The 23,987-nt window shown below is 43.6% G+C and overlaps 1 protein-coding gene across 3 annotated transcripts in view; it reads left to right on the forward strand.

The window, feature by feature from the left end:
• The window catches only part of stxbp5a (syntaxin binding protein 5a (tomosyn)), a 90,776-nt gene that overhangs the window by 45,664 nt on the left and 21,125 nt on the right, over window positions 1–23,987 (forward strand). For all 3 annotated transcript variants that reach the window (XM_047573830.1, XM_047573831.1, XM_047573832.1), the window contains exons 6-11: window positions 2,116–2,250; window positions 9,338–9,401; window positions 10,790–10,873; window positions 21,038–21,161; window positions 23,210–23,288; window positions 23,755–23,909. In XM_047573830.1, the coding sequence (XP_047429786.1) occupies window positions 2,116–2,250; window positions 9,338–9,401; window positions 10,790–10,873; window positions 21,038–21,161; window positions 23,210–23,288; window positions 23,755–23,909 (641 nt within the window). The remainder of the gene's footprint in view (window positions 1–2,115; window positions 2,251–9,337; window positions 9,402–10,789; window positions 10,874–21,037; window positions 21,162–23,209; window positions 23,289–23,754; window positions 23,910–23,987) is intronic.

Consider the following 23,987-nt stretch of genomic DNA (forward strand, 5'->3'; position numbering starts at 1 on the left):
CAGGAGTGGTGCGCGGTGTTGTTAGGGTTACTTAAATGTCCTTTCTTCCCCATTCTGATGCTCAGTTTGAACTTCAGCAAGTTGTCTTGATCACCGTAACCATGGCTAAATGCATCGAATTGCAGATGATTAGCTCTTTGTGTTGAACCTAATAAAGCGGCAAGTGAGTGCATATACGGGTTTCATTTGTCACAGGCTTAACGCATAGGCACAGCAGCAGTCAAATGACACTGCAACATCTGCTAAAATAGCGTCATTTAAAGTTAAATTTAAAAAAAAATATTTAAGTAGTATAAACAGGGGCTTATGTAGAAGACAAAATGTTTTTGTATATTACAGAGCTGTAACAGTTAAATAACATAAAGATATTATAGGAGAAAAGCTTACATCAAAAGTCAGTGTTGACCTTTGTTTAAAGACTAAATAAAATCAGTTTGTCCTTTTTTGATTCGGTCATGTGATCGTATTAAATATTTAGTTTAATTTCAGCTGCGCCTGTCCAATTACTTTTGAGCTTCTAATCTCAGGACTCTATTCATTTAAAGAGGACACGATACATCTTCCATGCAGTTAACTCATATTAAACTTGACACTTAAATGAAACATCTGTTTATTTTATTTCAGACCGCATAAGCTGAAGCACAGAGCCTGTTACAAACACATCTACGCTTGCCTTTTTTTTTTTTTTTTTTGGATGGTGTGGATCAAACCTTAGTCGAGTAGCTGGTGCTTCTCCAAAAATATGAATATATTCATGTGTTAAAGCGGAGCGTGTGTTATAGTAGGAGCTGCTCATCTCAATACAGCCCTGGAGCAACAGCGTGTGAAAGACGAGAGAGAGAGGAGCCTCCTGAGCATTTAAATATACAGGAAACAGACTGAAAGTCACTGCAAGGACAGAGATTTGTGTTGTGTCGCATGCTCGGCATATGTAATCCCTAGTGCATTTATGTTTTCATGTCATTCTTCATTTTGAAAAAGGTTTCCTGCTCCGCTAAACTGATTCGCCGAATACGTTTAAGAGGAGATGCAATTGCTAACTGTTCGATGCAACGGTGGAAATGCCACATGTTTGTGTCCTTGTGCTCTTAATCTCTCAGTCTTGCCAAATCGTTGATTGATGATGGACGTTAGCTTTGCTCTATATGAACGGAACTCGGAGGAAATTAAATACCACAGATACAGTAGACATTCATTTGTATTTAAGATGCCGGGTAATATCACTCCAAGTGAATGCACAGTCCCGACGGCATCAACGGTATCGCGTTCGGATTCTAAACTTGTCATGCCGAGCAACTCGCCGGCTGAGCATGATGCAATATGTCGGGATTGCGGAGGAAATACTCCAATGTGACCTTCGCTGTAAACGCTGGGGCCGAGAAGAAAGAGCCACCGCAAGAAACGGGCACGGCTTTCTTTCCCTGCCTGCGTGGGTGGGCGTCCCACGTGGTGAAACCTGTGGGCGTTATCTGGTAGATAGCAGCCGGCCCGAGTCCACAGGTTGCGACTCGAAACCCACCGAGCGGAATCAAAGGGATCGCCGGAGGAGCCGAGCCACCTTGATGAACGTTGGGAGGCCCCGAGCGACCGAGGTCGCGCGTTGTTATCCGGCGGACGGGGTTGGAGGTCGAGTCGGAGGATGGATGAACGGACAAAAAGGGATGAGAAGATGAATGAATAGCCACGGTTATGGAGGGATGGGTTTACTGCCTCTGATTAAACTTACGTCTGATTGATGGATGGAAGGAGGAGATGGGAGGGTCGGTCGGTTGGGGTGGGGGGCGGTTGATAATGAAAACAGGAGAGCTATGGGTGACTCTGGTGAAAAAAAAAAAACGGAAGGGGAGGCGGGGACTGATTGAATGACTCAAAAATCTCTTTGGTTTGCCACTCTCATCTCGACTGCCTCGACCTGGTGGAGCTGTAAATAATCTTCTCAGTTTTCCATAATTCGTCTCCGGGTGTAATGGGACTTTGAGTGATTTTCAAGAGGCTCCTGTGTCTTTTGGGTGTATCTATCTTTCTCCATGGTCTGCTCAAGCAATTTTCCACTGTCCTACACTTCTGACGCTTATTACCCCCTCCTCCCCCACTTTTCCCTCTCTCTCTTCACAGAATAACTTTCTGCCACCTGCCCTTCCAGAGTAAATGGTTGTACATCGGCACAGAACGAGGGAACATCCACATCGTCAACGTGGAGTCCTTTACGCTCTCAGGCTACGTCATCATGTGGAACAAAGCCATTGAACTGTGAGTGGTCCCGTTGGCTAATTTTTTTTTTTTTCCCTTTTACCCTTCGATGCTTCCATTCTCTGCCTGTGCTCTCCACACAAAAAGGGCACGCCGCTGTGAAAGTTTTGCGTCACGTAGAAGGGTCTCTTATCCGGAGTGAGGTTTAATGAGGTGAGGAATGCCGTGTAATCAGCGTCTCGTCTTCTAATGCTTTAAATGTAATGATATGAGAAAGAATCATTAGGCAGTCTATCGTTTTCCAGACACGGATTCCAGGTAGCGAGCAACCCGTCTCTTTGCTGTTTCAATGGATCTGTCAGCTTGACAGGCTCCATTTTGGTTCCCTGCTGTACAGACTTAAATTATTCACTGGAGCGTTTTGCTTCACGCTTTTCCCCCCACATCCCCTTCTCTGTGTGTGTGTGTGTGAGTTTGCACACGTGCACGAAGGAAAGGCGAAGAAGGGGGCGGGGTGGGGGGTGGAACAGGTGTCTGCCGAGATCAGTGTATGGTACACATAGAGACGCGCCGTCTCGTCTCGCCGACAGGGCCGCAGGGAAGAGAAGGGAAAGAGAGTGGGGTGAGTGCATGAACGGAACGGATGAGACGGGGCTTTTGGCGGGGGGGGGTGACAGAGGGATAAATGCAGGTAACGGAGGGCAGAGCAGAAGATAGACGGGGGAAAAAGGTTTCCAATTAAAGATGAAAGGGCAAAAGAGGAAGGCAAGGTGTGATAATGGCGAGATGGAGAGTAGATAAAGGCGATGGAGAGGCAGATACCGGGGCACGCCGTGACCACGGGTCACCCAATAACGCCTTCTCCTCTCTTTCTCCTTCACCTTCACTTTGCCTCGGATATCATTGTTTTAACTAATCACCTCTATTCCCAAGCTATCCGTGCGGGAATGAATTACTGCTCTTCGTGAAAAAAAAAAATATCTCGGGCAACGTCAGAAGTGGTTACTGAGTGTGACTGAGGGGAGGGAAGAAAAAATCATCAGTTCCAAAGAGTATTTCCTGCACGTAAACCAAGACAGACTAATAATTCAGTCAATATACATATTCTGGAAATAATGGAATCCGTTAGGCTTTTATCTGAAGCATTTCCTCTTGCTTACGTTCATGTACGGACTCACACACACACAGACTGCAGTCAGTAAGCTGCCGCTGGGCTGGATCTGACTATTAGGTGCGGCAGGGGTCCAGCGGCTTGCTCAAGGACATTCGGACATGCTGACAAGGAGGGGGTGGGGGCCGTGGATCGAACCTCGTGCCAGCCCCAGTGATTATGAGGATATAACCTGCTGGACAGAACACAGCCAACTGAAAATGTGTGATGTAAGAAATTGGCATCAATATATTTGTGAGCTTATGTGAAGGGCACACCTGAGGGAGGCGTCTTACCCTTTTTAGCTGTATACAAATCTCTACTTCCAGAGTATTGCTGTTTTTATTTTTGAAAGTGTTTGAAATTGTTAGATATTGTCGGCAAAAAGTAGCCTGATGGCTAGTATGAAGCTGCTACAGTGCATCAAAAATACTCCACGACTCCTCCTTTCTATTTGCTGCCTGTGTACAGTTAATTTGGGGTGGGCACTAGTTAAGGTAAAGAGTATACATCTTCGTCGGTGGCTCCCCCAGAACCCAGGATCCCCACTGACCTGTAAGATGTATAAAAAGTAAGCCTCATCTTTAAACAGGAAGTAGTAGTTTTTGAAAAAAAACAATGTCCTCATATGTGGACACTGGGATTATTTCATTATTTATATTATATATATTATAATAAGTCACCCCGTGTGTGACAAAATGTAAAACTGTTAATTTTAATACCTGCACAAAACCACTACCACTAGATGACAGGCTGCAGAGTCCACTAACGAGGACAACATGTTTAAATCAAGTACAATAAGCTGCAATAAAACCTAAAACTTAATGTCCCCATATGAGGACGCAGGGTCTCAGGAGGTTAATGCCACCTTCATGACATCCTAACTGCAAAAACCATGTTGCTCCACCATGCACATTCATTTTAACTGTTTTAAATTGATTTAAAAAGGATTTTTGAATCATACTTGCCTTGCGTGACCTGCAAACCACCCCCGTCTCTAAATTTCACTTTTTCCTTATATCTTTTCTCTCATCCTCCATTTCCTCACCCCACCCAGAGATCGTGCTCATCATCGTACATCCTCTAACGTGACACTGTTTTCCTGCCAGCCCTAACAGACACCTCGCTGTTTCCGAGCTCATGATTACTTTGAGAAATCTGGTTTCTTTATCCCACAGCCGTTCTGTGTGATGTAGGAGGTGTGCGGCAGCAGTGCCGGGAATCAAATCTCAGTTTGCATATCTGTGTGGTTGTACGAGTGTGTGTCTGTGGTTGCTGTGACGCACATCAGAGAGGTGTGAGGTGATTCTCTTGTTCTCTCTCTGTTTCTCCTTGTGTCTCGCTGCCAGCTGTGGGGTTAGCGGGGTTTCAGTCCAGAAACAAAAGCTTTTGTGCCTCTCCTTTCGTCCCCCCCTGTGATGCTGCCGTCAGGGGACGATAGCGTCTGATCTTAATGATCTTGATCATACTTACTCTAACTCCAGTTTCAGTTGTAACGACCGGTTGAGCATTATAACTTTTTGAAGCTATTTAATTGTTTTAGTCCTTTCAAAATTGGAGGTTGCACTTTCTAAAATGAGAAAATATTTAGTAGAGATTGCCCAATATGGATCGATACCCTTGGCCGATTGCCGATATGTGCTGCCGACTTTTTGGAGACGAAAAGAGGTAGAGCACTAGCAGGGGCGTTTTACACCTTGACTTTAACATCAACACAAATTCTTACCAAAAGCTTAACAGCAGCACAATAGCTCCAATCTAAATTGTGGACAGTGGTTGATTGACAACCTGCACAATTGTCTTTAAAGAGAGAGAAAAAAACGTCAGCTAGCAACCGTAAAACTTGGTGCTAATGGCTGTAATGTGTTGGTGCTGAGTAATACAGTGTTTTTTAAAAAAAACAAAACAAAAAAAAATGTTTTTTTCAACTCAGCAAGCTTCCAGCTGCACGCACACTCCTGGTGGGGGTTGGGCAATGTATGGGCTGCGCAGGTCCGCAGCATCTCCAGCAGCACAGGGCTGCCTGTGGATGAGCCTGTCTGGAAATCTTGCTGAGGGAAAAAAAATCTCTCTGTTTTCATCTGTTATTTAACTAAAATAAAAATAATTTGGAAGACATCACCTTGGCTTCTAGCAATTTTTAATTATCATTTTTCACCGTTTTCTGACTAAACAAATGCTTGGTGGAGCTACAGAAACATCAGAGTTAACATTTAATACCCCGTCCACCTCTGTTGGACTGTGACTGCTGTAATGAGGCTAGAATACAGTGTGTACCGGGGTCACTATCCCTCGGGCCCTTCTATTTGGAGACAAGCTGCTGTTTCTGTGCCAGTGGCCCCGGGCCCTGCCTGGCCCACTGCTCCCATGTATTTGTATGACTCACACCTCTCCTCCCATGCGACTGTACTGGAAGCTTCACCGGACTATTAGACCAACACCTCTCCTGCACTAACTGCATGGCACCGTAGTTCAGTCATTGCTGAAGGTTTTTGCAATAAGGCCACATGTAGATCTGTGTTTATTCACACAGCATACATGTATTCTCACTGTATGTTTAAAAGCATTTGCCATGCGTGCCTGTGTTTGATTTGTTTCGGCTAAATGGTCACTGGGTGCAGAGAGCCCGGGAGACGTAGGACAGAGGTGGCAAATGTTTACAGCTTACTATGACGCATGCTTCACGTGCACACGTCGACCTGAGGCGTCTCCCGTTCCATCCCCTTGCGTTTGCACCCGCTCCCCCTCTCAGGACCCCGTAGCTGTTGCAGATACTAGGTTGAATTTTTAATGCTTCTCCTTCCTGCATGTTGTCTTTTTATGCGTAAGTAACATCCTCAGCTGGTGCGACAGAACACTGGGGAGGCATCACAGCCTCCAGTTTCCTCTGAGCCATTCACACGGGTTCCTGAACTCCAGGCTCCTGGCGTAAGCTTGACGTAGTGACCTTTAACTGCTGGACTCAGCAGTAATGCAATACCCTGGCTGGAGTATCGGGAGGCCTCGTTTTTGCATTGCTCGCAAATTTTGCTGGTCCAGTTTATATTATTTAGTTGATTGTCGACATAAAATTAAACCCACATAGCTTAGCAGACATTTAAAGGAAATATGCTTATTTGACTTGTCATGCAGTGAATTTGATGAGCGGAGAAGTAATGCTCTCATTTCTGTCCATTAAATATAAATTTGATGGACACGTTATGCGCCCAAAAAAAAAAAAAAAAAAATCAGCCTTCCTTTACATTTAAATGTCGCTGATTATCATGCTATTTATTTTATGAGGAGCCATGCCTATAGATTCTGGGATTATTTGTGAGTCGTGACCGAGCGAGGCAAGGCGAGCCGGTCTCCGATCGTCTCGATGCACAGCTAAACTAATGGGCTGCTAGCTGTGGCCTCACACTTCAAAACAAATATGAGAGAGCCATCTTATCTAATTTGCAGCAAGAAGGTGAATAAGTGTTTCCACTTTTACTTGAGTTACCCTTGATACATTAAAGAGGGCCTTCGCTGGCTTGGGGAGGGTTATGGTTTTCATTGCACGGTATGCCAAAAGGTAGCCATCCAAGGGGGGTTGATTGTTTCAGGAAAACGCTAAGAGTGCCATTTATGAGCATGAGAGCATGTAAAGCCAACAGCTATTGATTTGTTCAGTTTGAGGACTTGTACTTATGACAAGAGAAGTAAATAGCATTGACCAACTTGCGACAAGCAGTGTTCTGCCGGGACTGCATTCGTGTGGATGTTACTTAGACACGTAGCGCCCACCTAGACCAGACCAGACACCTCCTCCTCTCACTGAGGAGGGATGATCTGCATGGTTACGTCACGATCTTAAGCCGGGAATTCCATACATAGCAGTCATGTAATACGATTACGTCGGAGAATCACACACGGTGATAATTATGACATTTGCATTCAGGCAGCCTCCCGAGGTGACATGAGGTCACATGCGGCATGGGCGGGCAGCAAACCGGCTGTTCCAGCCACGTCGCCGCGGAAACACTGTCATGGTGACTGCACCTCTGCTGTGCTCAGAGACTGTCACCCGGTCATGACGCCAGATGTTCAGGACCCCACAGTGCACGCGTGCGTGTTTGCGTCAGGGCATTCCGAACAAATGCGGGTTCCTTTTATTCATACGCAAATACCATTTCTGAGGGGTTGGTTTTATGTTTGTGTGGAAAAGGAAATGCGGATTTCTGCGAAGAGCCGACGTCTTTAAACCCGATGAGGTGTTGCCTCTGCCGTTGCTTAAGCATCCCCCCTGTGTCGTATGCGCGCCCAAATACAATTGCTTTATGGCGCGTTTGTGCGCTCATGTGTTTCATACACATACATACAGTAATAGCTCATTTCCCTTAATGCGCTGAAGGCATTACTGTGCGGGGGGAATATTCGATGTACACAGAGGGATTTGGTGCAGTAAAAATTTATTGAAGACGGCTGGTTTTACTGAAGGTGCAGAGAGGTGAAGGATTCCCGTGTTCTGTGATCGTCATTACCGTAAGCACTGTGTGTGCGTGCGTGTGACATGAAAGACCTTGAATCCGTAGCTGAAAGACAGACATGCGGTAACTGTGCACGATACTACGAGGGTAAAGGCGTGCTCACACCCAAACAGGCAAGGATGGAAACAAATACACCGGTGTGCATTCACAGGAAAACATCCCTCCGCTGTGCGTATTTGTGGGGGTAGATTTTGTGTGTTTGTGGCAGAGCGCGGATGATTTTTGGGAGCCTGTCTGCGCTCTGCCCATCCTTCCCCTGTTGCCATGGTGATTCCTTTATCTCCAAACCTGAATGTGTATATGTAGACTTGGCGAATATGTTTGCGCCGGATTTGTTTACTGTGGAGCGGCTGACTTTCCGCAAAGCGGGGGCTCCTTTCCGGACGCGTCGCAGGGGAGCGCGGGGAACATTGCGCGTGAAACCGTAAAACAAGATAAATCAACCCATTTGGGACCAATAAACCCTGCGAGAAATTTGCATTTTGTAATTTAGCAAGGGCGCTAGTTGTTGTCATTGTTCGCAAATGTGTTAAGTTCTGTCTTAATTGTGCTGACATGCAAATGTGTGTGTGTGTGTGTTTGTGTGTGCTGGTGCGGATGGCTGTTAGCTGAGAGACAGCCAGTGAAGGGGGATTAGATAAATCAACAGCTCTGGCTGCAGCAGAGCTTAGGTAATAAGGCTCCAGCACTAACAGGCTAAATATAGAGACAACTGACTGACTGCCTGCCTGCCCACTAACCGCTACCTTCTAACAGACACACAAACACATTGTTGCATGTTCTCCTGTTCCTTTGCCCTTTCTTTAGACTTTTAACTGCCGGGGCGTGGGTCAAGGCGAGGACTTTGCATTCCCTAATTTTTGCATTACTTACATCTGGTCGCACCTCCTTCCTCTCCTCTTCCTCTGCCTCCCAGGGCATCCCTGCCCTTGCGCCGCGGCGCTGGGGTTATGTTTCAGGCTCCGGCAGTCACTCCTTTTCAGCAGTGACCTTCCCTGGCGTCTCTCTGCCCACATCATCTCTGCAAGGCAGGGCAGGTTAGATAAATTCTGCTGCCACGCGGCGCACAGAGAAAGGAGAGTTGACATAAGGCTGTCTGGAGGGTAAAGCACAGACAGGAAGGGTGGGCGGGCGGGCGGCGGGGTTGGCCAAGCGTTTTGCTCTGCCTTCACCGCTGGCATGCAAATGGGCACACGTATCCGCCGGGGACTGCCGACTGCCCCCCCGACGGATCAATCCATCACAACCTTCAGTGGGCTGGTGTCTTTGAGCAGCCTTTTAGAGCCTTGGAGTGATTGACAGCTCCATCCTCCCAGCAGTCCTCTTCCACAGGTTCAAAGCCACTCGCTCCCTGCCCTCACCCTTCTCCATACATCACTACGATGCGACGCCAGTGAACGATGCTATGATCTTGCGGGTTGTCTGACTGCTACACCATGAATTCCCATGAAAGGGAATAACACTCTCTCTTTGTCTTTCTCTCAAGGTCCTCCAAGGCTCACCCTGGACCAGTCGTCCACATAAGTGATAACCCTATGGATGAGGGAAAGGTAAAGAAACATTTTACTTCAAATGCATGTACCCGCACACAAAAAGCCGCTAAGACCCCTCATTGTAAAGCAAACATAGGTGGCATACTGAGCTCCGAAATCAGAGACGTGACGTGTGACACAACGGTGTTGGCGTCTAACGCAGCACGCCCCGCCGTGTCTGCTCTCCCTTTCGCACAGACGTCAATTCAGCTCCAGGAACTACCTTGGCCTTTAGAGGAGGTTAAGCTGCATACGTCAACACTGCCTTACCGTTTCAGACAACGAAATTAAAATAGATGTCCATGGAGAAGAGCAGCAATGGCCCAAAAAGACCAGACATTTGTCTCCACAGACCAATGGCAAAGTGGAATAGTTACTGAAAGCAGCACATGCTTATAGTGCTGCTTTCACACTGAGTTGTTGGTGACTGAATCCGTAGCCTGTTGCTCTATAGTCGGCAGAAAATATAGATTGACTCAAGTCTGAAGTCTTTGTTTTCATTAAGTAAGGACATTCCCGCTTTGAGTGGTAGCAGAGAGTTGGGTGGGCAGGTCTCAACATCCAGGCTGCTTTAGCTCCGCCTCAGCACAACCCTCATGTCCATATTAGGAGTATCCCAGTGGAGGTGGAGTAAAGCACATCCAACATGGCGGCTGCAGGCTCCCCCCACTTCAAGCTTCATTTTCAAGGTTCAGAATCCAGTGGGTGACGTCATGATGGGTTTGTCCATAGAATTTACAGTCAGTGGATCAAACATACTGTAATTCCACAGTTTTTAAACCTTAATGGGGTCAGCAGTGTCACCGAGAGACACGTAAAAGGCATAAATGTAGCAAAAATTGTGCGTTTGAAAAGTAAAGCGTATTAACGTGTTCAGTTTTCAGTTTTTTTAGGGTATTGATGCTTTGATGTTTCCGTCATCAGTTATAAACTCAATGCACAATTGAAATTCTATGCAAATACACAGCAATACTTATATATATTATAAGTATTGCTAATATATATTTTTTAGAAGCCAAAAGAACTTCCTCGTATAGACCCTCATAGTCCCTGGCCGCATGCCGTAAAGTTTTGTTATTTTTCCTACGTACGGTGAATGTGACACATGTTTGAACTTAAAAGCGTAGACAAGGAGAGAAGGAGATGCTGTTTTCTATAAATAAGTTGCCAGAATCTAAAAAGGCTTGCGTTCTTTTTTGCATTTTCTGTTATCATCTCCTGTGAGCCGGGGGTGGGCAGGTTTCTTCCTGGGTAACAGTAGTCTACTTACACCTGGCTTCCTTTCATGCTGTGTGTGAATGTCAAATGTATTACTTCTTTTTCTGCCCATCATGGGGTCTACTCTATCCCCTGTCTGTCATCTCTCCGACCCATCTCACTGACTGCCTGTCGCTCTTCCTCTCCAGCTTATAATTGGATTTGAGTCTGGGATCGTGGTCCTGTGGGATCTGAAATCAAAGAAGGCAGACTATCGCTACACTTATGATGAGGTAGGCAAATCTCCCCGATTTCCTTTCTTCTCCAGCAGCTTTCAGACATTCCTCCGACTTCTGATATACGGAGAATCTTTTAATGCGGAGACTGGGAATTAAATCACATTTCCATGAACCGTCGTGCGTGCGCCGTGTTTTACTATGGAAGGCAACGGTTGTGAGATGCGCATGTAGATTTTGTACGCACATGCTGTTCGTGCACACACCTTTCTGAAACCGAGTCTCCGCTCTCATCTGTGTTTTAAACCTGACAATGGTACAAAAAGAGAGTGCTGACAGGGAAGAAATGCAGCGCTCTGTCTCTACTAGGAAGTAGTATTATAGTTCTAATAATGAGCTGAAGGATAATAATGATTTAACTGATGGAGAGATTAAGTAGGGACCCCTTACCTATTATTTTTTTGCCTAGTGCTGTTGATAATATACGTTATTATAATGTTGTTATTCAGTATTAACCAATTCCTTATCCCTCTACTAAAATATGCTGAATTCATGTTGATGTGTCTTAAAGAAATTTTAATTTGTGGGGGAAAATTTAAAAAAAAAAATATAAAAAATGACTAATCAACCAAAGACTTTGCGACCCCCCCGCAGTACCCCCCGTGTAAGGCCTATGCTTTATAGCAGCTACTCCAAACTGAATGCTAGATGACTTTCAGACAGCCCAGACTCCTCCCTGCTGGAACACAATGATTAATCTAAGCATCTAAATTAAAGAAAAGAAAGGCAGGAAGCAAAAGATGTTTCCGACATGAGTTGTGACACTTACAAAGCAGAACAGTTTGTGAAATGCATCTTTTACCGGAGCCATGATTAAATCAGTAGAGTGCCACGTGTCCATGTCTCCAGAGTGAGTTCTGCTTTTCCTTGCACATGGCAGTTGTAGGGCGATATTTTTTTATTTTTATTTTTTTTTACAAACTGCCCTTTGTGAAAGGTTGGTTTGTAAAAGGTCCACCTTTCATGAAGGCGTGAGTCATGTGGCTTTATTGGCTTCCCCTGGAGGCAATAGTGTGTGTCTATAAATAACAGACAGCAAAACAATAAAATCCAGACACTATCAGAGCTGCTTAGATTCTCTGTGGGCCTGGCATGTGTCAGACGTAGACTGTGTCTAGCTAGCTGATGTAGCGACGCTGTGGTGCACATATGAAATCTGTACTTAGATAAAGGTTGCGCTTAGCGTTCTTTTAACCTGGATGGTTTGTTTGTGTTTGCAGGAGTTTTTTTTTTTTTTTGCTTTTTACTTTATTATTTTGTACTTAAGTAACTGCAAATTTACAATAAGTGTACGGGATTTGCCCAATGTGATTACAGTCCACCGTGTAGGCTGACCGAACATGTGTATGAATAGGAGCTCATTCATAAAGTTGTGACTGAGGCGTAAGCCGACTGAATGGCTGTGGACACACATGCGTCAGGCAGCATGTAGGTGGCCATACAGCGGCGTATGTGCTGTTTGGACATAGAGCTAAACCGCCTGTTTAAGATAATGAGATTAACTCATAGTGGTTCTCACCTTGTTGGCAGTGCTGTAAGTAGTCTGAGATACTCAGAGTCACTGACACACAGACGATAGTGGATTTTGTATGTTCAGTATGTAGGGAACTCTCTCTCTCTCTCCCTGTGTCTCTGTCTCTCTGCTCAATCTCCCTCTCTCAGATAAGCTAATATCCTCCCACTGCTCCTGGGCATTACAGTCTCTCGTACTGAATCTCCCAAAGGAGCTCATCTCCGCTCTCCCTAAGCTCACAGATACACCTCTCCGGAGACTAGGGGATGATTGGGTGGGAATTGAGGGAGGGGGGGAAGGGAGGCGTAAACGCTCTCTCGTTCTGCTCATCGTGATATGCGCAGACGGAAAAGGGAAAAGGGAAAGTAACTAAGAAGGGAGCCCGCAATGCCCTTGTCTCCTCTCTTTTGGAATATTCCCATGGCTAATAAATCCAAATGTTTTACAGAGAGAGATACATATAGTGTTTTATTGGACCAGTTGGACCAATGACAGACAGGGGCAGAATCAACTCAGTAGTCACAATTAATATTAATAAAAAATGAATATGATATTCATAATTTAAAAAATACATTTTTGCATACATTTATCAATATTTACCAGCTTGGAGCTGCCCAAGGTGTTGACCTGGCCTCCAAGTTCACTAGATCCCAAAATGATCAAGTATGGGATGATCCACAGAGGCCCCTCCCCTCAACAAATAGGACCCAAAGACCCCCCACTAACAACATCCTGTTGCCAGAGGACACAGGACACCCTGTGTTCAGGCCTGTGTTCATTCTCTGATTGCTCACAACTGTTTTGGAGGCGCCAGGGAAATTTACACAATATTAGGGAGGTGGTCATAATGTTGTGCCGGATCTTTGTACAGATACATTATGAAAGTCTACTGAGCCACCCTTTGTAATTAGAGTAAATTACAAAGTTGTCATTATGGTCTTTTTCTGCTAAAATAAAGATACGTATGATGTGCTTATCAAAAAGCTGAGCTCTGTGTCTGATACGGATACGTGGGTCTTACTCGATGTGAAGATGCAGATTAGCTGTCTGCTAGTTTTTGAAAGTTCCGAGCCTCTGATCGGTTAGCGGCAAGAATTATGGTCGTCATTAACTCGCCTAATGAACGTCTGCAAACTCCGTCTCTGTATGTCTTGTTCCAACAACGCTGCAGGGTGAAAAATAAAACTTTTTACAACCATGAAATCCTTTCCAATCTACATTCTTCCTGTTGTGCGCTCCGTCTTTTTTTCCTGCCGTGTGCTTGGGTTCAAACTCTTATTTGCCTAGAAGCTCGCTGCCAAGTATCAAAGACGTCGGCCGAAATGAACAAGGAAGCTTTTCTTCATCTTCTTTTCAACCACAGATGAGCCAGCAGACCAATGCAGTGATTGATGCGGACCCTGGTATAATATTTTAGCTTGTGTCCGTTCAAACAAGCGCAAGCCGTTCGATGGTGTGGGATTTCTGAGGATTGAGACAAATGGGGGTGAGGTTTGACTCCTGTTTGCCGGGGCCCATTTTTAACGATTCTTGCAAACGTTCTCGCCCGACATCAGCAGGTAGGGGGGGGAGTAATGACTCTCGGATGGCAGCAAAGTTTGTGGCAAAGTTCAGACGGACAGCAGAAGCAATAAAACTTTGGAAGTTACAAGCTCTCAAAGAGCTGAGAGAGCACGCTTTCCACCGTGTGTCTTTCAATGGATCGTCTATTATTAGCCGTGGATCAGCAATATGGGTTTCCAGTGAGTGCTAGCCTGAGAGCATCCGTCACCGTGACCCTGCTTCACTCTGCTCTGTCTGACTCAACACCTTAGACTCAGTGCAGCCCTGATAAACGGTTAATATTACAGCCAGACCAGACTCATTCCATGTTGCTCACACTGCTCTGGTTTTTTTATTTTTCTGCCAAATCGTGGAAAGGAACAGACCAAAAAAAAATAAAAAACGTTGGTTAGCTCATTGGTTAGTTGGGTTGTGCGATTAGGTTCTTTTGCCGAATGCATGTATAGATTTAAGATCCTTCTGACATGGCCATCAGCTTATTTGCTACGTACTTTTTTCCTCTAGCAAATGCATGCGCCTGTGACATTGACTTGAGAGCTGTAATGATCCACTACACTTCTGCTTTGAGCAGTGAGTCCAGCGAGCTCCTCCAGAGCTGAAGTACAGGCAGGCTTCACCTCTAGGGCAAGATTACCAAATTATCTTTATCAGTGAAATTTGTGTAACACAGCACTAGACACTACATGACTTTCACCGTCTGAGTAGCGTTTGCTTTTGTTGGAAATAAGCCATTTTAATGGTGACACTCAGGCACCTCCTTATGTTTAAATTCCACTTAAAACAAGTCCTCAGCGACATTATCTCATAAGGGCAACTTTGCTGCATCAGGGCTTAGCGCTGCCCAAGACAGTTGTGTGTGGTTTTAGAGAAACGCACACGAGTGTTTTTCCCCTTGTCCCAGAATGATAATGAGCTCGGGAAGACTGTCCTCCAGCTCCGACACAGCACTGTTGAGATAGGTTTGACTGCGCACTTCACTGCACTGCACTGCAATACCTCTGGTGTGACTGCGATAACCAAGAATGTCTGTGCACACACACAACCCACGCCATGGTCCGTCAATATTTGCACCGATACGTAAAAAGAAAAAAAAAAGAAAAAAACAGAGGGGTTAAATTGTCTTCTTTAATTCGACCAGGAGCGAACTGTAATTCTCACAGCTATTAATGAAGGGTAGTAATAACAGTAAAAGTATGCAAAATTATTCCCGCTAAGCATTAATTACTTAATTACCTTCATTTACATTTCAGAAATACAATGATTGCCTGCGTCGGCTGCAGAGAAATTTGCAACATTAACATATTTCATACCAGAATTAAAATAACCTGACACTGTTTTCAGTGCCGGATGCAGGTCAAGACAGATGTACAACAGCGCTTTTACCACGCTTGGTTCCGCCGAGATTCTCCACAAGAGACAATGCACTTATTACTAGAAAGGCCAGACTGCTACAAATTTGCTGTGGCAAGTGCAGTTGTCTTCAGTTATTATGTCCTGCTGCAGTAAATCCCTTCCATCTGGTTTTCTAAGAGGTTTAAAAGCAAATGCCACAAATTATTTGCAAACTCTATCTGACGTGAGTCTGGCTTCATTAGAAAGTACTTTCCCTCCCCTCAAGACCTGTTGAGAATTCAAATAGATAACTCAACTGTTCATAGCTGATGGGTCATTTGGCAAGTCTTGTGTAATATCCATTAGTTGATGGACTATCATTCTTAATATGATGGTTAGTCTCTGCGGGGCAGCGTCCATCTGGCAGAATTTCATATTATTCATAATACTAACATTGTCGCAAGACATCTCATTAAATAAAGACACAAAAATGGTCCCCCCCCCCTCCACCCACCCCGTCTGTTCTTAACCAAAAGCTGTTGAAAAGGTCGTTACGAAAATTGTTCTGCTAAGTCAGTCAAGCGCTGTGGACCAAGGGTGATGCTTTCGATAAATGTACGCTTACACTGCTTCTTGTATAGTGTACAATAGCGCTTATAAGTGAAAAGTTTGCCTAAAATAGAATGAATCAGTGGTTTAGCGCATTTAGCTAATATTTTGATGCAGGTGTAGTATTTAAAATGAATGTAATAAATTTGTTGTTTAGCTTGTTTGCAAGCTTACAGTTTATTGTCATCCTTTACTATACATACCATATTAGCACGCTAACATTTGATGTGAGGGGGGTGCAGTGTTTACCATAAATATACCATAAATATAATGAATTCATAGAAGCTAGAAAGCTAACATTTTGATATTGATGTGCAGATGCGATGTTTACCATATTAAATGAATAGCTTAGCATATTAGCAAGCTAACAGTTTGTTGTAAGTTGTTGTCTAGTGGAGGCATTGTTTATAATTAACACAATAAATAATTAGTCTATCCATCTAATATTTGCTAATTATCATTAAACAAATAGTGCTATGAATGATGGGAATGCCTCATGTTGTTTTGTTTGTCTGATTATGAAAGTCACCAAAGTTTTTTCTAAAACTACACTGGGGTAAAAATCTCCACTCCGGTCTACCTCTAAAACTCAAGTTTCACTTTGACATAACAAACTGAAATAGCACATATCATAAACAATTATGATCTCGTTAATGCAGAAAAAGTCCTAATTGGTAAATAGAAGCCCACTGGCGCTTGTTTATTTCTGGGCTTATATAACAATGGCGACACAAAAACAAGAAAGTTTTCTATGAAACAAAAAATAGATAGTTTTTTCTGGGAATTACTGTTGACATTTTACCCTCAAGTGATTATTTTTGAGATTAAGCCCTTTTTTGTTTGGATGTTTTGCTGCTGTAGACTTTTTTCTTACTTGAGCCACATTACCATTATGAGAGCCCCTGCGTGGAAAAGTTCATGTTCAACACACACACACACACACACACACACACACACACACACACACACACACACACACACACACACACACACACACAAACAATTACACTCAATTTTGGTAACAAAAAGCTGAAGTCTCCATATTGTGATTAACAGCATTGTGCAAGTATTAGCTATGGATATGGTTATAGTGAGTCTCTTGGAAATTGATGTACTTTATGTCAGTGTAATGTCCTGTGAAGTGATGGAAACATAACTTGGAAATATAACATGGGAATGTAATGTGTGTCTTTGGTACTTCAGGGCTGTTCTGGGTCCCACAACCTATTTCAACTAAGCCTGTGGTTTATGATCATTCTGTATTCCTTCACCAAGGTCGATGCCTTTGCCTCGTTTGTGTGTGTGTGTGTGTGTGTGAGGAGCTTTGGTGTGACTGTATCAAGTGTTGACCGAATTCTCTCATCCTCTCCAAAGACCAATCCATGAAGACTGACCTGGTGTAATAAATCATGAAATTAGCCCGTTTAATTGGTATTGTTTGATTTGATGTGTACCATGCGTTTTAATTACCCTGCTCATTTTCCAATTAAGCCCAGTGCATTGTTGCCTATTGGGACTGTCACAGAGCACAATGCGCTGACAGATTCCTCGAGCTTTGTCTAAAAATCTGTTACTATCAAGACATCATTGAATTTCTGTTAAAAGTCTGGTGAGTTTTGGCATCTTCCCTGCACATCAGCACATCAAATCTTTCTAATTGTACCCCTGATCATTCATGTCTATCCTTCAACCATAAATGTACTGGTAACAACACTGGCAGAGTCAGTCACGTCCTGGTGCCAACTGTGGGGATTTGGATCCCCAAGAATACATTGTCTGTGTAATTGATAGCACAGCGTACTTAGTCTTGGATAATTCATTTCCTGAGTGTGGGATGCGAAACATTTTACGGAACCAGAAATTTGTTCACACCGCATTCAGGACACCTGCGATAACTACATCCACGCCATCTGGCATTGCGCACCAGTGAATCACTTCTGGCAAAACATCACTGACAAAGTATCTCTGCTCCTGAGCTGCTGCATCCCACCGTCCCCATCGCGTTCCCTTCACCACTGCCACCACAAATGGAAAGACACCTAAGCCGTTACTCATCGTGCTTAATGATTTCTAAGCAAGCAATCCTTGTGACAGAAAATAAGACCCTATAACCAAGGAACACTTATCAGTCATTAGCTGCGCTATGAGTTAAGGTATGTTACTGAGCACAGTGTCACATAAACATGGCTCCCTTTCTTTGAACTCACATGGAGAAAATCCCATTGAGAAACCTAGAGTATTTGACTTTTGATGGCCCTTAGGGCAATTGATCCTAGAAGATGAATCTCTAGTCTAATCTAATCTCTCTAATCCCTAACCCTAACCCTAAGGCATTTGAATCATTGAATCTTTCAGTCACATTCAGCAACACATAGGAGCTCTCTCAAGCTGGACACTGGTTCACTCACAACACAATACTAGCCTGGACCTGTTGGCGTAAGTATTTCAGGTTCAACTTGATTGACCCAGGGCTCATTCGGTCCCCAAAAGATCCCAGACGCAAGGATGCCCATTGCATTAGAACATGACAGAAGACACCTTTGCAAACAAGGACATTTACTTCACCCACATATCCTTGTGTGATCATTTTAAGATAGTACTTTATTGAACCCCATTGGAGAAATTCAAAAAATACAAAACATTTTTGAGATATTCCAGCCTTTAACACTGCAACTCTCATCTATAGTCACTACTGTGTCCAGTATATTATTATTATGCCAAGTGTATGGACAGTGTCTAAAATAGAAACATGAATCCGTGTATTATTTGGATAGCTTAGTAATGAATGCACAATAACAGTTTAATATATTATACAGTGTATAATATAGGAGTCCCTGCTCCTCCCCCTGAAAAAAATGTTGTAGACCCCTAGTATAAGATAACTCAATTTAAGTATATGGTGAGTGAATCACTGGTTGCACATAAGCACAATCTGCCCATATCCTCCACACACATCTCGTCTTGCTTATTTTCTTAAAAACTCAGCAGATTTTGAGGAGCCCGACACACGCCACCATTTATGATTAATGACACACTGAAGGCCAAATTGATGTACACCTAAACAAATTGCTGCCGCGATTGGAAGAGATTGAGTCTGTGCTCACATCGGCATTGACGGCGAGGCAATCAATCACATCAAATGAGCGATGTGAGACAGGTAGAAGTATTCAAGAGACAAGGCGACCTGGACCGGTGGCAAGATCAAACAATGAACAATGAATGGAGATTTAGATTTTTGGAAGGTGGAAATGCTAAATCAGTCCTTAAGCATGACCAAGATGCACATTTTTCACACGGGATAACTCGGGGTGTCAGAGGCTAATGTTTATCTGAGGAAGACAGAACAGAGTGCTAGACTTGTGGTGAGCTATATTTCAGATGCTGTATGTCTGCGAGTGAAAATGAATGTTGTAAAACTACTCCCGGAGCTGTTCTGAGCTTCACACTGTGGACGCTGTGTTTCAGTAATGTCAAAATGTTTGCTGGCTTTAATTATCAGCTATGAAAAGGGCATCAATAAGCAAGGCTGACCTTTACTGGCATACTTTTGGTCATGATGTGTTTGTGTTTTCGGTGATTTCTTGTCAGTAGATAAATCATCATGAGCCGCGACGGGACTGTAGGGATGATGGGAAAGACGAGGACAGTGCCCGTCTGTCTTTATTATTTCCCTTATCTGTTAGCATTTCTCTGTGTAAAAGATCTGTATCTCCATTTTGTACTTTTATTTTTTCACTTGTGTCCTATTTTGGGATTCAGATAAAAGGTCATCTCTTGTTTTTCCTGTTAATACAACACACATAAGAACTGTAATTAATCTTCCTTCCTGTCTGTGATGAAACTTGCACCCATTTTGAGTCCTGCAGTTTACAGTAACGTATGTCCTGATCCATACATGTGAAGACTTTTGCAAAACATTATGTCACTGATTACACATTTATCTTATTAGATATTTGTGTCAAATTGTGCCTCACATAAATATCTTGTTGAGGCCAAAAACATATTTAAAAGGGCCACGGTGTGTTTGATCTTTGACCTTTTACCACCAAACTCATTTCCTGTGTTTATAAGATGTGTTGTGTTGACAAAATTGGTGTGGCCATATAAGACCAAAGCTCAACATCTGATCTGTTTTTAAGTTGTCTGGATAAACAAGACCATAGGTCTTCAACAGGGAGTCCACAAGCCTTAGGGGGTCTGCGGAGGTACTGCAAGGGTTGCAAAATCTTTGGTTGATTGGACATTTTTTGTGTATTTATTTGGAAATAGAAAAACCTTTATTTGTCCCACAATGGGAAAATTGCTGTTTGCAACAGCATACATAGGGACAGAGAACTAAAAAGAATAAAGAGTAGACTGTAAAAGATAAATATTAAGATAAAAATAGAATAAACAATATACAGGTATTGGTATATATACAAAAAGTATTGAATTGCAACAAAAAGTAATTGGGTTGCAAACAGATAACAATTGTCAGATATTGCACAGGGTTGTACAAAGTAGTGAATGGTGAGAGTGTTGAACCTTGAGGAGTAATGAAACTACACATATATCATTACACTTTAATTGTGCAGTGTTCATTGTGGAGCCTAGGAAGGAAAGACCTTTTAATTTCCCTCACAAATTTACATTTCTCCAAATGCACATTAACATGAATCCAACATATTCTAATAAAGGGATAAGGGATGGCTTAACATTGAATGCAAAATGATAATAATAATGTAAGGCTTATTAATATAGAACACATATAGTAGGTAGGGGGTCTCTACTTAATCTCTCCATCAGTTCGGGGTCCTTAGGCTGAAAAACATTGAAGACTCCTGGACTAGACTATTAAATGGTTTAATTTGATCTTACATCAGTCATCTTAAATCGAAGACGCAGTCTCTTCCTCAGCCGAATGTGCGTATTCCTTTTTCATGTGAACATTTCCTCTAATGAGGAAGCAGCTGCACCTGGATCCAGACTCTCTTTTATCTCACTTTCACCATCTGCCCAAGAGTGCAAAGGCACTGCCATTTAAACCACATGCGAATATCATGTACCGTATGGCTGTGGTAATGCAACCACAAGCGCGCTTGATGTTTTCATCCTGCTGAATCGCCGTCACCCTCACCCCCGCCCTCCTGCCTCTTGTTTCCTAGGCTATCCACTCAGTTGCTTGGCATCACGAGGGCAAGCAGTTCATTTGCAGTCACTCAGATGGAACTCTGACCATATGGAACGTCAGAGGCCAGGGCAAGCCCATACAGACAATCACACCGCACGGTAAGGAGCTGAACACACGAATGCACACACACATGTAGCTGTGTCTGAAATCATTCGTATTCACACACAGTGCTCATAGTGGATACTTGTGGAGGGTAAAGACGCAGACACTGACAAGATCATGACTGTCTCATCCATCAATCGCAGCTTTTTTGGAGCTTTTTTCTTTGGCTATACCTCAAGTTATCAAGGTTTAGTCATATTCTGTAATTAAGCTAGTTATCTGTGGACAGTTCGGAGACCCCCAAATGGCTCCCAGTGTGGGGATCAGGACTCCCACAGAGGCCCGCCTTAGATAAAGCTAACGGCCGTGACACACCAGTCCGATGGTCGGCCATTTTCTGGTGTTGGGCCATCTGTGATCCTATTTTTTTTTCAATGTGTCCCAAACTGTTGGCGCAAGTTGGACCCCATGTTGTTGGCTTTTCAGCCTATTCAGCCTGGTGGAGTGAATCTTTCTCATCTCTTGGGGCGCCTGTTCGGAAAAAAAATTCAAAGGGCTCTCAGGAGGCATTTCACAATGGTGAGATCATCCAAAGTTCACAAACTTCAGACCAACTGGTAGGCATGATTCGGGGAAGACCAGCTCTGCACAACAGTTTGTAGCCACTTCTAGCCTTCCTGGTTGCAGTCTTTACGGTATAGTCGCAATTGGTCTTCATTGACAGTAGTTCTTTAATCTCTGTTTTTTTTTCACAGTATTACATCTACAAAACAATGATTCTGTTTGGTCCGAATACTTAACCCTTTGACTGGCATTGTAACCACACGGTTGATCTTTTTTGTCGTAGTAGAAGACAATGAAATGCTTAATTTCTCATTTTGTACCACTTTTCTAACCACCAATTTGTAAGACACACACATTTTCATTGCACATTATATATTCAGGTATCTGTTAAAATAGTTTAAAAATGAATGATGTTTAATTGCGATTAATCGTCTTTCTGTGTGGAAGTCAAGTATTATTGTGCAAGTTTTACAACACAGCGCCTCCCGGCAGCTATGCCAATCCTCTCTGCAGCCATCCCTCGTGAGTCCCCCCTACACGTGGCCCCCTTCGTCGTTTCCTCATTTCAGCCGGAAGATTACTCTCAATTCAATTATGTCCCGACTCTGTTTGCTTTACTTTGCGTCTGCAAACTTTAGCGCTGCCGCTCTTGTTTATTTCCTGCAGGAAGCACGTCTGCTCTTTTGAAGATGTATTTTAATCCACGCAAACCGCCCCACGCGCGCACACCTACTCACCTCACAGAGCACTATGACAATTCACCCAGATAAAGGGCCGAGAAGAAATAGACGGCGTCGACCGGACAAAGAGCAAGAGAGTCCAAAAGGCGAACAGAGAAAGGAATTAAATCAAAGGAGGACTACAAAAAAAACAAACTTCTAACCATTATTCTTTGTTTCTCAAGCTGGTTTTGTGTGTAGGGGATTGTAGAAAGGATTTCACCACACAGGCATTTTAATTAGTTGTTTCTCCCACTGCTGCATGCATAATTAGTTTGGTATTTAATAGTCAATTATGCAAATTCCTTTGACAGGTTTATGTAAGGCGTATAAGTCCTCCCTCAATTGTCTTTTTTAGATATCTGTTATTTAGATGTAGTCATTAAGTTCTTTATTAGACGGACCTGCCTTCTATAGCAGGCTCCCTCGGACTCTTTCGTAGCAGCTGAAATATATTCGACCATTTGCTGTTCGCTGTTCTGATGACAAAACATATGCACAGGTAGACACGCGCGTGACGGATGTGAGCGTTTCCTCCACGCTGACTGACAACCTCTTGCTAGGTTTGAATAGATGGCTGCCGTTCATCATCAGTGGTCCCCACGCCTTCTTTGCGTGTCCTTGACCCCTCCTCTGATGAATGGACTCCTGTTATTGTCTGGCTGCCGTTCGCCGCAGCGTTTTTAAGTGCTGCTCCTGGGGTCGGAGTGGGTGGTGGTGGGTTGGCGGATGGGGGGTGGATGGCAGGGGAAACGAGAACAGGGGAGGTGAAGGAGGAGTGAACAAGCAAACTAAAGTAACTTCTGTTTGTTCTATTTTAGGAAAACAGCCCAAGGACGGGAAGAAGCCAGAGCCTTGTAAACCAATTCTTAAAGTGGAGTACAAAACAACTAGAAATGGGTAGCGTCCCTCTTGCACTCTCTTTCTTTCTTTCTCTCTCTCTCAAACGCACACACTATACACACACACTTCCATACTCTTGCAGACATGCTCGGGCATGAATATGTTTAATTATACACGGCTCTGACAGAAGACACAACAAGGTTTTTTTTTTATAGGGGTTAAAGAGACAGCCTGAGTTATAAATGTGCACTCGGCTTGGATATGGAGCCACCCATAATTCAATCCTGTGTCAGTTAACCGCCACTCTATCTACTTAGCTGTTATTTGCAATATAAGCGATAAATAAACATATTTTCTAGTCCATTATACTAGAGCCCGAAGCAAGTCGTAATGTGACTGCGTTTATTTGTTTGTTATATTAAACATCATCAATGTTTAATGTATAGGAATATGCATTATTCAAACATATTTAGGGCGCGCTCTTAAATAAAAATATTTTTTTATGCCTGCGTGTGTGTTTCAGGGAGCCCTTCATAATCTTGTCCGGTGGTCTGTCCTATGACACGGTGGGCCGGCGGCCTTGTCTGACCGTGATGCACGGGAAGAGTACAGCTGTGCTGGAGATGGACTACCCTATCGTAGACTTCCTCACACTCTGTGAGACCCCATATCCTAACGGTAAGTGTTTTTGTTTTTGGTGTGTTTACCTTTTGTTTTTGTACCGTGCCCGAGCCATCTTATCCTCATGTCAGACAC

This window comes from Mugil cephalus, chromosome 21 (assembly GCF_022458985.1).
Source record: "Mugil cephalus isolate CIBA_MC_2020 chromosome 21, CIBA_Mcephalus_1.1, whole genome shotgun sequence".
In the NCBI taxonomy this organism is placed as follows: Eukaryota; Metazoa; Chordata; class Actinopteri; order Mugiliformes; family Mugilidae; genus Mugil; species Mugil cephalus.